Source organism: Puma concolor, chromosome A3 (assembly GCF_028749965.1).
Source record: "Puma concolor isolate L17-30 chromosome A3, mPumCon1.1.hap2, whole genome shotgun sequence".
NCBI lineage: Eukaryota > Metazoa > Chordata > Mammalia > Carnivora > Felidae > Puma > Puma concolor.
Window position 1 is genome coordinate 122,317,472 of NC_141669.1, and position 14,322 is coordinate 122,331,793.

Sequence of the window (14,322 nt, forward strand, 5' to 3'; positions counted from 1 at the left end):
CGGCCCTCCCCCGCCCCTACTACCGCCACCAGTTCTGGGTATTGAAGCACAAACTCCCAGCATTCCAGGGTGACTGGGGAGGAATCACTGTTGAGCTGCCCCTCACAGGGAATATGTGAGCAAGCTGTGCGGGGCCTGGAAGTTCAGCAGGGGGAGGCTGCCTCCCTGTGTTCTGGGTGGACCAACAGCCTCTGGGAGAACCTGGGGGACTAGAGGTACAGGCTTGAGTGCCTGACACCTAAAGATTGGCTCCCCTCCCCCATCCTGACCCACCTCCCTGGGCCTGTTTGCTCCTTTCTTGCCAGAATCATGACCTTTTTCTTTGCTCAGATGAGGAAACGGAGGCCCAGAGAAAGGAGGGGACTTCTCTTGGTCACCCCAAGGGTTCTGATTTAGTCTCCCCATCAGAAACATAGGTCCAAGGGTAGTGCTTACCTGTCCAACCCCAGGTGGACTCAGCCCATAGGTCAGAGGTCATGAGAGGTTGGGTGATGCCACTGGGGATGTCTCTCTTTCCTCAGTATATCAGCCAAGGACCTGAAGAACATGCTGTCCCAGGTCAACTACCGGGTCCCCAACATGCGCTTCCTCCGAGAGCGTCTGACGGTAGGGAATTCTCAGGCCATCCACAGGCAGGCAGTGGGGGCAGCCCGGGAGCCTCTTGCTGTGGGCCTGACCGGAGCCCTGTCCTGTGCCATGCAGGACCTGGAGCAGCGCAGCAGTGACATCACCTATGGGCAGTTTGCTCAGCTGTACCGCAGCCTCATGTACAGCGCCCAGAAGACGGTGCATGAGCCACCTGCCCTTCCATGGCCCCTGCCCCTGCTTTCCCACCCCAGCCCCCGCCCTGCTTGCCTCAGCCCTGCTGCCCCGCTTGAGGGCTTTTGGGTGTCATTTCTCCAGCTCTTCTCCTCTTGAGGCCCACCCCTGTCTGTTGCCCCAGCCTTTCTTCCTGAAAGCCCTTTTCCCACATGGCCTCCCCAGGGGCTCTCACTCTGACCAGGTTCTGTCTCCTGCAGATGGACCTCCCCTTCTTGGAAGCCAGTGCCCTGAGGTTTGGTTTGAAGTGGGGCGGTAGGGTTCTCCCCTGGTCCCTCCCCGTATAGGTGGGAGGCATTGGGAGGGGGTGAGCCATGCGGGACCCTTTGGGGCAGCTGTGCTGGCCGGGAGCTGGGCTCTGCCTTCCGAGGGGCCCCTCACTGTCTGTGGGCTGTGCCAGCCAGCTGGCTGCCAGGTACTTCCCTTCTTCCCCACAGGGCGGTGGAGCGGCCGGAGCTCTGTCGCGTGTCCCTTCCTGAGTTCCAGCAGTTCCTCCTCGAGTACCAGGGGGTATGGCTGGGCTCGGCGGTGCCAGGGTGCCTGGCTGGGGGGTAGGGACTGGGCTCGTCACGGGCCGCGTCTCGTGCGCTCCTCACCACCCCACCCCCACCAGGAGCTGTGGGCCGTCGACCAGCTTCAGGTGCAAGAATTTATGCTCAGCTTTCTCCGAGACCCCTTGCGAGAGATTGAAGAGCCGTACTTCTTCCTGGATGAGGTGAGCCCTGCCTTTTACTCGCCAGAATGGGGGTTGCCGACCAGAAGCCCGCCTGGGTCCCAGGAGCCAGATTCTCCTTAGGGGTGCTAGCTACCTCGTTCCCCTCACCCCCCCCCCCCCCAACACACACTGGTTTCCTGGCCCACCACAGTAGACCGTGAGCATCCTCTCCTTCCCACCACTGCCATGCCAGCAGATTGGGGTAGGGGCTCACTCTGGCTTTCTTTTCCTGCCCATTCCTGGACAGTTTGTCACCTTCCTGTTCTCCAAAGAGAACAGTGTGTGGAACTCACAGCTGGATGCAGTGTGCCCAGAAACCATGAACAACCCCCTCTCCCACTACTGGATCTCCTCCTCCCACAACACGTGAGTGCCTCCCTTGGGCCCCACCTGGCCCACCCTTGGGAGGGAGGCATTCACCCAACCACGCTTGCCTCTCCTTCCCTGTCCAGGTACCTGACCGGGGACCAGTTCTCCAGCGAGTCCTCCCTGGAAGCCTACGCTCGCTGCCTGCGGATGGGCTGTCGCTGCATTGAGTGTGCGTGAGGGCCAGGGCTGGGGGAGGAGGTTGGGGGGGCCTGCCCTCTTGACTGTGGTTATGTTGCTCCCCAGTGGACTGCTGGGATGGCCCAGATGGGATGCCAGTCATTTACCATGGACACACCCTTACCACCAAGATCAAGTTCTCAGACGTCCTGCACACTATCAAGGAGCACGCCTTTGTGGCCTCAGAGTGAGTGGGAGAGAAGGGAGGAGGGCTGGGGTCAGCTTGGCTCCAGCTCTGTCCTGTGACAGAGGGTCCCCTCCAGTGCCCTGTCCCCATGCCCCATTTTTCTTTCGTCCTCTTGCCGTTTGCTTGACCCATTCTTCCTAAGCCCCTCCCTGTTTCTTACATCCATGGTCCACCCTCTTCAATGGTTTTTCTCTAGCCTGTGGAGCAAACTAAAGCTCTACCCGTCCGCAAAAAACACTTCCTTAACCCCAGTGGTCTCTTTAGGCCATTGTCCGACCAACCCCTTTCCCTTCACAGCCCAGAGAGTTGTCCACATCCCTACCTGCTGTCCTGCAATTCCTGTTCACCCCTACCTGTGCTCACTAGTCTCTCATGCCTCACTGAAGGGATCATCGGGGGCTCCAGCAACTAACTGGAGGGTGATTCCTGTCTCTCCTTACCTTCTTGGTGTGGGATGTCTCTTGCACTGCTGGGAGAGCCCCCATAGCTGGACCAACTCTGGGGACCTCTGTCTGCAGGGGTTCCACCCCTTTGTTCCTGTTGCACCCTTTGGTGCCCCTGTGGAACCTTCTTAACCCTTCCAGCAACCAAGGCCAGCATCTTCTCTGGGTAGCTTTCTTACAGACAGGGCCTCCAGGGCCTTGGTCCCTAACACCTCCTTCTCTGAGAGGGTGTTTGGACTAAGCATTGATCCCTCAGAATTATAAGGCCTCTGTCACTGCACTGGCTCCTTACCCTTTAGGTACCCGGTCATCCTGTCCATTGAGGACCATTGCAGCATTGCCCAGCAGAGGAACATGGCACAGTACTTCAAGAAGGTGCTTGGGGACACACTCCTTACCAAGCCTGTGGACATCGCTGCCGATGGACTCCCCTCACCCAACCAGCTCAAGAGGAAGATCCTTATCAAGGTAGGGGTGAGCCCCCCACACTTCCCAGCACCTCTCCCAGGCCATTGCAGCCTGGGTGAGGAGGAGGGACGCTGGGACTAGGGGGCACTGCCATGTCCTGGCCTGTCCCCATAGCACAAGAAGCTGGCAGAGGGCAGTGCCTATGAAGAGGTGCCTACATCAGTGATGTACTCCGAGAACGATATCAGCAACTCCATCAAGAATGGCATCCTCTACCTGGAGGACCCTGTGAACCACGTGAGGGCCAGGCCAGGCCAAGCATGGGGAGGGGCACCGCGGGAGGAGGGCTCCGTTCATGGGCCCCACTTCTGTCTTCTAGGAGTGGTATCCCCACTACTTCGTCCTGACCAGCAGCAAAATCTACTACTCTGAGGAGACGAGCAGTGACCAGGGCAACGAGGATGAGGAGGAGCCCAAGGAGGTGAGGGGCCAGCCCAGGGCTGGGGGCTGGGCTGGGGTCAGAGTCACTGAGTGTCTTTGCTGTTGCCCTCCCCCCACAGGCCAGTGGCAGCACAGAGCTGCACTCCAGTGAGAAATGGTTCCACGGGAAGCTCGGGGCAGGACGGGATGGGCGGCACATCGCTGAGCGCCTGCTTACCGAGTACTGCATCGAGACCGGGGCCCCTGATGGCTCCTTCCTCGTGCGAGAGAGCGAGACCTTCGTGGGCGACTATACCCTCTCTTTCTGGTAACCCACTCCTGGCGTGTGTATACTCTTGATGCGGCACCTCCCAGAGACCACCACGGTCCGTAGTTGGTCTCTGTCACAGGCTCTCCCATGGAACGTGATCTCATCACATGCATGCACACACATATACTTTTCAGGGTGCTTTGGAGCCCTCCTGCAGGGCCACCCACACCCGAACAACTTAGGTACCTCGCTTGGGCCTGGCCTGCTCCTCACTGCCTCCCTGTCTTCCCTCAGGCGGAATGGGAAAGTCCAGCACTGCCGGATCCACTCTCGGCAGGACGCTGGGGCCCCCAAGTTCTTCTTGACAGACAACCTGGTCTTTGACTCGCTCTATGACCTCATCACACACTACCAGCAGGTGCCCCTACGCTGCAACGAATTTGAGATGCGCCTCTCAGAGCCAGTCCCGCAGACCAATGCCCACGAGAGCAAAGAGTGAGGGAGGGGCCGAGGGCTGGGTGGGGGACGTGAGAGGTGATGGCCAGGGCTTGACTTGGGCCTATCTTCAGGTGGTACCATGCCAGCCTGACCAGAGCTCAGGCCGAGCACATGCTGATGCGCGTCCCCCGGGATGGGGCCTTCCTGGTGAGGAAACGGAATGAGCCCAACTCCTACGCCATCTCCTTCCGGTGAGGGGTGTGGCCTCGGGGTACTGTAGGTGGTGTGGGGTTATGCCTGAGTCTGGGCTGCCCTGACCCTGTGTGGCTGTTGTGTTAAGGGCTGAGGGCAAGATCAAGCATTGCCGCGTCCAGCAGGAGGGCCAGACGGTGGTCCTGGGCAACTCAGAGTTCGACAGCCTCGTGGACCTCATCAGCTACTATGAGAAGCACCCACTGTACCGCAAGATGAAGCTGCGCTATCCCATCAACGAGGAGGCGCTGGAGAAGATCGGCACAGCTGTGAGGGCCCAGTGCTTGAGGGGGCGTGGTGGACAGGGTGACCCTGGGCTAGCTGCTGGGCAGTGGCAGGACAGTCGGTATGTGGGACACAGAAGCCAGGGATGTTGTAGGAGCTCCTGGGAGGGTCACTCTGCCCAGCTAGGGGCCATGGTGTGGGTGCCGGGACGGTGTCCCAGAGGGAATGTCCTCCACAAGAACGTGTCTGCGAGGATGGGCACGCATTAGGTGAAGGCATTCGAGCAGAGAGCCCCCGCGAGCCGGGGTGTGGGGTAAGGCGGTCCAGGAGCTCATGCAGGGAAAGGTAGGCCCAAGGCCAGAAGCTTACTCAGGAGGTGTGAACTGGACTGTCGCCAGGGCAGGGGAGTTGGCTCCAGGAGGCAGAGGCATGAGGGTGAGGCATGTGAGGTAGAAGGCTACACAGACAGAGAGGGCTCAGGACTTGGACTGATGGGGACTAGGGCGGGAGGTCTGCTTGAGACTTGGCATTGGTGAGCACAGGTGACCAGAGGACTGTGCACACTGGGGCCTGGGGCTGGGCTGATGGATAGGCAGCGTGGGGTGGGGGGCGCCCTGTGGGGAGTGAGCGAGCCATTAAGCAAGAATGTCGGGCAGCACCTTGGGCCTTCAGGAACAGAGAGGTTTCGGAATCACGGGGTGGGCCTCAAGGGTTAAGAACTTGGGAGAGAGGGAAGGGCAAAGCTGTGCTGCTAAGGTCCAAGATGCTGGTGGACCAGGTGCCAGGGGAGGGGGCAGACTTGGCTTGGAGAGGAAGGCCATGTGGAGGCCTGCCTCACCGACTGAGGGGCACAGGGAAGCCAGCAGCCCCTGTTCTCTCTGGGTGTTAACGTCTGCCATTCGGTCCTGTTTCCAGGAGCCAGACTACGGGGCCCTGTATGAGGGCCGCAACCCAGGCTTCTATGTGGAGGCGAATCCTATGCCGACTTTCAAGGTACGACCTCGGGTGTCCGGGCACAGGAAGCTAGAGAGGCTCCTGGCTGCTCTGGGCTTGTATTTCTCTGCTGGGGGTGGAGGGGTGCATCTGTGGTCGTTGTGGAGAAGTGGTGTTTGTGGTTTTCCGAGTCCTTAGAGCTTGTGAGAGATGTGTGGTTGGTGTCTGACCACAGCTCTCCTGGGGCTGACCCCCTCCCAGTCCCTGTCCCTAGGGGTCAACACTGACCCCTCCAAACTGCTCCTCAGGGTAAGTCTCATTTACTTTCTGGGTGGCAGCAGGGCGGGGGTCGGCCACAAGGGCCAGAAACTTTGTTCTTTGCTGCTCACTCCCTTATCTCGTGCAGATCCCTCGGAAAGGACCTTTCTCTCTCTGCTTTTTTCTCTAAGGAGTAAGGAGTTGTGTTTTGTCCCTCAGCAGCCAGGGAGCCTGGGACAAGGTTTTTTCTCCTACTTTCCAGATGAGGAATGATGGGATCCCAGTCATGCCCATAGGCTTTCAGGTCCTGGGGGAGGCACCCAGGGCACCTACAGACACTCCTAGCCTGTGAGCCCTGGCTTCTGGGGGAGATTCAAGAATCTCCCTGTGGCCCGGGCTGAGGGGCTTGCAATGTTCCACCTGGACCCTGAGGAGCTTCCGTGGCAGAGGCCCTGGGTCACATGTGTCCTGGAGCCTCCTGTAGGGCTGATGGCGAGGACTATGCTGGGTGGGCTGCCCCACGTCAGCAGAGTGGCGAGGATAGACTGCCTGCTCTAACCAGTGTCTCCCTCTCTGCAGTGTGCAGTCAAAGCACTCTTTGACTACAAGGCCCAGAGAGAGGATGAGCTGACTTTCACTAAGAGCGCCATCATCCAGAACGTGGAGAAGCAAGAAGGTGGCTGGTGAGCCTGGTCCCCAGAGCCAAAGCCTCTGGCATGTGTGGCAGGCTGGGAGGCGGGGGCCCCCCTGTGCACCTGCCACTGTGCTGTCGTGGTGTGTCTGTCCCACATACCTGCGCACCAGCGTTGCTCCTGCAGCCTGGTGTAGGTGCAGGGACTCTGACAAGGGATACCCTCCTTGTGGGAGTTTGGAGTGGTTGCTGGGGTCAGCACCCTGTGGCTTCCACAGGTGGCGGGGGGACTATGGTGGGAAGAAGCAGCTGTGGTTCCCGTCAAACTACGTGGAAGAGATGGTCAGCCCCGCAGCCCTGGAGCCTGAGAGGGAGGTGAGAGCAGAGCCATGTTGGTGCGACAGAATCCCCGTCCCCAGACTCTTCTTGTGCATATGCCCATCACACACAGTGTCGGGTGTACCTGTGCATGCACAGCCACCAGTCACCTGCGGTCCTGTCACACCCCTGTGGGGTCCGCAGTTTCCAATACACCTGCTGTGTTTGTGTTGTCATGGGTGTGTGCCTAAGGTGTGTTTGTTGCACGCACACAGACATCTCCTCCCATGCATCTATATAAAGCAGATGTGCTGACGACCCATGGGCTTTGCTTTCCACAGCACTTGGACGAGAACAGCCCCTTGGGGGATTTGCTCCGGGGGGTCTTGGATGTGCCAGCTTGTCAGATTGGTGAGCCCCCGCCCCTTTCTCCAGCCCACGGTTCTTCAGGGTCAGGCTCTCCTTTGTGGCTCCCTTTGTGTTCTGTGGGAAGAAGCCAGTGACTGGGCTCCCAAAGGCTGTCCTCACTCTGAGCTCTCCCTGTGCTTGGATACTCTCTTGACACCCCAGTCTCGATTCTTCACCTCCAGCTCTGACCCCCTGCATGCTTGCCCTGAGCCAGGCACTGGGTGATGCGGAAGGCTAGCTGACCTCCACAGTCCTTGTAGGTTGGGCCACAGTGTGACGGGACCTTGGAGACAGGGTGGGGCACGTGACCCGCACGAGACCGGGGTTTGAGCCCTGGTCGCCTCTCCTGGCAGCGCAGCATCACCTCCCTCACACCCCGTGGGGTGGAGGGCAGGTGGTGAGGGGCTCCGAGCCAGTGCCTGGGCTGTAGTGTGGGGGACGGGGACGTCTTTCCAAACGCTGTTTCTCTTGCTCTCCCAGCCATCCGTCCCGAGGGCAAGAACAACCGGCTGTTCGTCTTCTCCATCAGTATGGCTTCCGTGGCGCACTGGTCCCTGGATGTCGCTGCTGACTCACAAGAGGAGCTGCAGGACTGGGTGAAGAAGATCCGAGAAGTGGCCCAGACGGCAGACGCCAGGGTAAGGGGCATCTGTGGGGTGCAGGTGGGCAGCATGTGAACCTGTTGGGGGTGAGGCCTGCAGCACCAGGCCTGCCTCTAGGCTGGGACCTGGAGGAAACCACACATACACACACACACACACACACACACACACACACACACACACACACACACACAGAAGGCCATGTGGCTCATTTAGGACAGAGATGGATAGCGGCCGTGGGCCGCCCTGTGGATCTGCATGGTCGGCAGTTGGACACACAGGGGCCGAGCAAGAGCAGTCTTGTGCTGGAAGCAGGAGCGGGTGCCCAGAGGCTTGGGAGGAATGGGTGGTGTGGAGTGGGGAGAGGGTTTAACTTTGGAGGGTGTTGGTGGCAGGGGGAGCCCAGAAGGGCAGGGCCGAGAGGCTGGCGGTGGACAGGGGTGGATGGTATCTGATGTGTGAGGGCTGCAGAGGTACCAATGGGCACGATAACCTGAAAGTGCCCGGGGTTTTGGCAGCAGCAAATGGCCCCAGGGTCACTACTAGGAACCATGGTGGTGGGTCTCCACAGGGCTAGAGCTGGGGCCAGCTTTCACGCTTGGCTGTAGGAGGAGCCAGCAGAGAGGAGGGAGGCCACTTCCGCTGAGCCTGGGGGAGCGGAGGGAAGGATGTATTCACAGGGGTTAAGGGAATTCTGTGTGATGGCCATTCCCCAGGTAGTTGGTGTGGGTGGAGGGCGACAAGGCAGGTCTGTGGCTGCTTTGGAGGATGGGTGCCTGTGAGCCGCACAGAGAACAGAAGGTGCTGAGGATTTTATTGGCAGACTGGCTGGTTGAGGGGATGGAATTCTGGGGTCTGGGCTGGAAGAGGAAGTAAGAATGTGAGTGTAGGAGCCCTTGATGGAAGAAAGTGGGCCTCCGGAGCTATGAGGACAGGACGGGATGCGCTTGTGAGCGGCCACGGTAGGTAGGTGGCTGTGTCGGGCAGGGGGGCATCTGAGGGTGTGAAGCCATTAGGCCCGCAAGGTGGGAGGAGTCTCCTCAGCACCGAGACCTGAGACCAAGCCAGAGACCTGAGTCCCCACTGAAGTCACAGGAGGCTGCCTTGCTTAAGGGAGGCTGGGTACCCGATGGTCACAAAGCATCACCAAAGAGTGCAGCCAACCCCAGGACCCTGAGCTGTCACTGGGGTGTGGGTGATGAGGACATCAGCCTCTAAGAGTCTTAGGAGGGCAAGTGTGGCCTTGGGGGCAGAGAAAAGGAAGGAGGATTCTGGGGTGTACTGTCCAGTGGGGTGTGGGAGATTCGGAGGACAGGGCAGGGCCCAGAGAGCACCTGCACTGTGGGTATGCCTAAGCTGGCAGGGGCATCCTTCCGGGTGGGGCATCAGGCCATGTGTGTGTGTCACCAGCTCACGGAGGGCAAGATGATGGAGCGGAGGAAGAAGATCGCCCTGGAGCTCTCCGAGCTGGTTGTCTACTGTCGGCCTGTTCCCTTTGATGAAGAGAGTAAGGGCCGAGGGCTGGTGGGGGTGTGTTTGGGCGCCCTCCCTGGCAGGTGGAAGACGTACATTTCGTCCCTTTGTATGGGGGGTGGGGGAGCTGCCCGGGGTGGGTGGGCTCTGTAAGCATTCTCCCTGTTTGGCCCAGAGATTGGCACAGAACGTGCCTGCTACCGGGACATGTCGTCCTTCCCGGAAACCAAGGCTGAGAAATACGTGAACAAGGCCAAAGGCAAGAAGTTTCTCCAGTATAACCGGCTGCAGCTCTCCCGCATCTACCCCAAGGGCCAGCGGCTGGACTCCTCCAATTACGACCCCTTGCCCATGTGGATCTGTGGCAGTCAGCTCGTGGCTCTCAACTTCCAGACCCCAGGTGAGAAGGTGCCCCATGGGGTGGGGAGGGGCACCATCGGGCCAGAGTCCACTGTAACTCGGCTCTTTCAGACAAGCCTATGCAGATGAACCAGGCCCTCTTCATGGCCGGTGGCCACTGTGGCTACGTGCTGCAGCCGAGCACCATGCGGGATGAGGCCTTTGATCCCTTTGACAAGAGCAGCCTCCGAGGCCTGGAGCCATATGCCATCTGCATCGAGGTGGGTGGCACTCGCCTGTGGGCTTTAGGGTGGGCAGGGGTTGCTCTTCTGGGGCTCGTTTCTGGAGTCAGGGATGGGGTGCCAGTTTGTGTGACTGGTGGGGGGCACCGAACTGGCTCCTGAGCGTGAGGAAGGTGTGACCGTCCTCTGAGATAGGAAGGCAGCTGCAAGTCTCCACCGTGGGGCTGGGCCCAGAGTGGCGAAAGCCCGAGGCAGGTAGGCTAAATGTAGCCAGTTCTTGGCACTGAAGAGTCAGGCTGTCCAGTGAGGCCATGGGTAGCCGCTGCCTGGCAGGACAGGAAACCAGGGCCCGTGGTGAGCTATCCGCAGGAGCCAGCGGGACGGCACTTACTGGAATGGGGCTTGAGGGAGAGTGACCCCCATCCCCAGCTCTCTTTTAGAACAGTCCCCGAGGGGCGCCTGGGTGGCGCAGTCGGTTAAGCGTCCGACTTCAGCCAGGTCACGATCTCGCGGTCCGTGAGTTCGAGCCCCGCGTCGGGCTCTGGGCTGATGGCTCAGAGCCTGGAGCCTGTTTCCGATTCTGTGTCTCCCTCTCTCTCTGCCCCTCCCCCGTTCATGCTCTGTCTCTCTCTGTCCCAAAAATAAATAAAAACGTTGAAAAAAAAAAATTTAAAAAAAAAAAAAAAAAGAACAGTCCCTGAGCACTTGATGCCCCCTGGTGAGAAGCTGTGGGGTGCGGGGCGGGTGGGGCTGAGCAGTGTTGAAGGAGGTGAGGATAGCACAAGGTGAGTGGGTACTGCTTTACCGAGAAGAGACTTCGATTTTTTTTTTTTTTTTTTTTTTTTTACCTTGTGGGGAAGTAACTTAAAAGATTTGCATATTGAAACAGACATGAGTTTGATGAAGTAGATTGCAGAAACTCCCATGAGAAGTTTGGCTGAAGCTTCTTCCAATACCACTGCTCAGGGCCCTGATGCCATGAGCCACTTAGTGGACCGTGTCTTTGGGGCCCAGCAGAGGGCGCACTGCCTCCACTGCATAGTGAGGACTTGGAGGGAGTGGAAAGGACAGTCCCCCAGCCCATCTCTACCCTGCCTTACAGGTGCTGGGGGCCCGGCACCTGCCGAAGAATGGCCGAGGCATCGTGTGTCCTTTTGTGGAGATTGAGGTGGCCGGAGCAGAGTATGACAGCATCAAACAGAAGACAGAATTTGTGGGTAGGTCTGCCTTCCCCACTCAACCATGCCAGTGACCCTGTCCTCTCTTGGTGGTGGCCTGAGGCCTTCTGCCCTGACTTTTGCAGTGGACAACGGACTGAACCCTGTTTGGCCCGCCAAGCCCTTCCACTTCCAGATCAGTAACCCGGAATTCGCCTTCCTGCGCTTTGTGGTGTATGAGGAGGACATGTTCAGTGACCAGAACTTCCTGGCTCAGGCCACCTTCCCAGTAAAGGGCTTGAAGGCAGGTGAGGATCCTTACTAGAGACAGTGCCCGGGATCTAGCTTGGGGACGGGGTGGGGGTGGGGGGGGGCGCAGGCCCCTGCTTGGCTCCCTACTGGGCTGAGGGCCAGGCCTTCTCCTAGGATACAGAGCCGTGCCTTTGAAGAACAACTACAGTGAGGACCTGGAGCTGGCCTCCCTGCTCATCAAGATCGAGGTTTTCCCTGCCAAGGTGAGCACGAGGAAGGGGGGCTGGGGAGGAGCCAGGCAGCAGCCTCATAAGGCCCCGGGGAGGCACTGATCTCTCGTGCACCGCCCTTGTTGAAGCAGGAGAACGGTGACGTCAGTCCCTTCAGTAGTATGTCTCTGCGCGAGCGGGGCTCCGATGCCTCGGGTCAGCTGTTCCATGGCCGGGGCCGGGAAGGTTCCTTTGAAGCCCGCTACCAGCAGCCGTTTGAGGACTTTCGTATCTCCCAAGAGCATCTGGCAGACCATTTTGACAGTCGGGAACGGAGGTGAGGGGCTGGAGGATGGGTGGCCAGTGTGCAGCTTGGAGGCGGGGGATGGTGGGAGCGATGGGAAGAAGTGCTTGCTGCCCCTCCGGGTCCTTCTCTTGCCTCCTGGGTGGGTGGAAGTTACAGTTGTCTGGCTTTGGGCTGTCCCACTGCACTCTGAGGCCCCACCGTTGGCAAGGACACTCTCTCCTTGTGTCCAGGGCCCCACGAAGGACTCGGGTCAACGGGGACAACCGCCTCTAGTTGTGTGCCAGCCTCGTTGAGAGCAGCGGGTGCCATGCACCTCGTGGAGTGCCGTGAGCCGGGTTCTTGAGAAGTGGCCTGTCGTGGCAGCCTTCCTGGCCTCGTAGCCTGGAGCCTGGATTCCAGCAGTGACTGCTAGACAAAACCAAGCCATTAATGAGTTGTTTTACTGTTCGGGGCCTCCGTGCCCCAGCTCTGGGGGAAGGCAAACACTGTACCGTGTCTCAAATTAATTAAGCACACACCTCTGGTCCTGACTTCTGGAGATGGAGCTTTCCATCTATGGGGCCAGGACCATGGCTGCAGCCCCTTGGAGAGAGGCTGCCTTAGCCTGTGGCACAGGAGGCTCTAAGGAACCGCAGCAGCCTCATGGGGCCAGGGAAACAAACCCAAGTTTACATTGTCCTGTAGCTTTAAAACCCCAGCCGGGCAGGGGTGGGGGTAGATGCCCCCACGGTTTGGCCCTGGAGCCAGGGCAGAGGAGCACAGGACCTGCCTGGAGAGGGTCCCCCCCTGCTCAAGGAAGAGGACACAGCACAAGGGCATGTTGCCCGTGGCTGGGAACACAGCCCAGCCTCCAAGATACAGGGGATCGTGTTAGAAATAGCAGCATTGGTTAAGCCAGGCTGCTGTGGGCCATGGAGGGTCGCCCTGCAGGCCACTGTGTGAGGGGCCTGAGGAGGCCAAGGCCCAGGGCGCTGCCTGGAATGGGGACAGCAGCCCCTCAGGACCATGGGAGGATGAGTGGGACCCGGATGTCCTGCCCTGCCTTGGGCTGCACCGCCTGCCTGCTGCCCAAAGCCGGGAGGCAGCCCAAGGTTGACACTCGGGATGTGAGCCTGGAATCCGGACCTGCTCACTAGGGTAGACGAGTGTGTGGCCGTGCTGGCCGAGCACAGCAGCTCCTGCCACGTTGGGAGGGCGTGCCTCGCTCTGACGCAGAGGCCACCAAGCAACGGAAGGTCTAACAGCAAGGTCAGCGGACTTGAGGCCTTTGTCGGAGATGGGTGCCGGCGTGGCCAGAACGGAGGAGCAGGTCGCAGGCCACGCCGGGGATTTTCCCCAGTACCTTTGGGAAGCTCCTGCACACAACTGACAGGCCCTTCTTCAAGGCACCCTTCAGCAGGTCGGCTAGGGGACCCCTCCCCCCCGACCCCCGTCCTGTTCCAGACCGAAGACCACTCTCCCCGTTGCAGCATAAGACCTGGGCTCTGAGTCTGCGGACAGCACTGTGGGAGGATGTGGAGATCAGCCCAAATATTCATTAAACCAGTTGAAAGTCCTCTTGCTGGGCATCTGTGATGTTGGAGTATGGAATTTTAAAGGTTATTTTTTGCACACCGTTTCCTACCATGTTCATTATTTCACATAGGATGTATGATTTTCTCTGTCTTCCACTTCTAACCGGAAAGCTGCTTGGTTGCGGGGTGGGGGAAGCAAAACGAATGAACTGGTCTGTGCACTGTGGCAGAACTGTTATTTTTATGGATTTTACAGCTCAACTAACAGTGTTACCTTTTCAAGATTTATATATTTATATACTCTTAAGAAAAACCACTGAGCCGTTAAAGCCTTGTTATTCAATCCTAATAGTGATTCAGTTTTCTATAGTTTACTTTTAGGGTAGAAAGTAAATTATTTAACATTACATTAAACTTCCCAGATCATGGATTGTAAACCGAAGGAAATTATACAATTTCTGAGAAAATGTATTGGTTTATTTAAACTAATTCTAAAGTTGTCTCTGCAAGTATGACCTCGCAATCCTGTCCATAGCAAACATATCTACATATGGCTGCCAACGTTTGGTGTATAATCAGAATATTAACAAAAACCGTAAATTTTATTAGAAAAGCTTTCCTTTTGAAAAGAACAGCAGTATTATTATTGTAACAAAGTTAGTGACACTCCTTGCTCCTCACCTTTGGAGGGCAACCTTGGAGCAGAGCCACAGGGAGGGGCCGGCGACCACCCGACACGTGGGGACAGCTGTGCTACAGATGGTAAGGCTGTCGGGAACGGGCCGGGGGTGGGAGGAAAACAGCAAAGCCTATTCTGGTCACGTGGTTTTTGTTCGAAGGCAAAGACAATGCAGTGTGCGTTCCCTTAGGGACAGAAAAGGGTTAAGGATCGGCCCGCTGTGGGCAGGCGAGGGAGCGGTCACCATGCAGCTGGCTGCTTCCATTGAGCTGGTGA

At 58.4% G+C, this 14,322-nt stretch overlaps 1 protein-coding gene across 2 annotated transcripts in view; it reads left to right on the forward strand.

Annotated features, from left to right (window-relative positions):
- Positions 1-13,464, forward strand: part of PLCG1 (phospholipase C gamma 1) — a 37,253-nt gene extending 23,789 nt beyond the window's left edge. Inside the window, exons 6-33 of one of the 2 annotated variants that reach the window (XM_086702196.1) lie at positions 522-606; positions 703-786; positions 1,020-1,054; positions 1,257-1,329; positions 1,433-1,534; positions 1,782-1,900; positions 1,987-2,072; positions 2,147-2,267; positions 3,010-3,178; positions 3,293-3,415; positions 3,498-3,599; positions 3,679-3,866; positions 4,104-4,304; positions 4,379-4,498; positions 4,588-4,768; positions 5,640-5,717; positions 6,495-6,598; positions 6,825-6,921; positions 7,206-7,275; positions 7,753-7,910; positions 9,285-9,381; positions 9,523-9,747; positions 9,819-9,967; positions 11,031-11,145; positions 11,232-11,393; positions 11,512-11,600; positions 11,696-11,883; positions 12,084-13,464. In XM_086702196.1, the coding sequence (XP_086558322.1) occupies positions 522-606; positions 703-786; positions 1,020-1,054; positions 1,257-1,329; positions 1,433-1,534; positions 1,782-1,900; positions 1,987-2,072; positions 2,147-2,267; positions 3,010-3,178; positions 3,293-3,415; positions 3,498-3,599; positions 3,679-3,866; positions 4,104-4,304; positions 4,379-4,498; positions 4,588-4,768; positions 5,640-5,717; positions 6,495-6,598; positions 6,825-6,921; positions 7,206-7,275; positions 7,753-7,910; positions 9,285-9,381; positions 9,523-9,747; positions 9,819-9,967; positions 11,031-11,145; positions 11,232-11,393; positions 11,512-11,600; positions 11,696-11,883; positions 12,084-12,126 (3,364 nt within the window). In that variant the 3' untranslated portion in view covers positions 12,127-13,464. The remainder of the gene's footprint in view (positions 1-521; positions 607-702; positions 787-1,019; positions 1,055-1,256; positions 1,330-1,432; positions 1,535-1,781; positions 1,901-1,986; positions 2,073-2,146; positions 2,268-3,009; positions 3,179-3,292; positions 3,416-3,497; positions 3,600-3,678; positions 3,867-4,103; positions 4,305-4,378; positions 4,499-4,587; positions 4,769-5,639; positions 5,718-6,494; positions 6,599-6,824; positions 6,922-7,205; positions 7,276-7,752; positions 7,911-9,284; positions 9,382-9,522; positions 9,748-9,818; positions 9,968-11,030; positions 11,146-11,231; positions 11,394-11,511; positions 11,601-11,695; positions 11,884-12,083) is intronic. The other variant, XM_086702197.1, reaches the window with a different exon arrangement.
- The last annotated feature ends 858 nt before the right edge of the window (positions 13,465-14,322 follow it).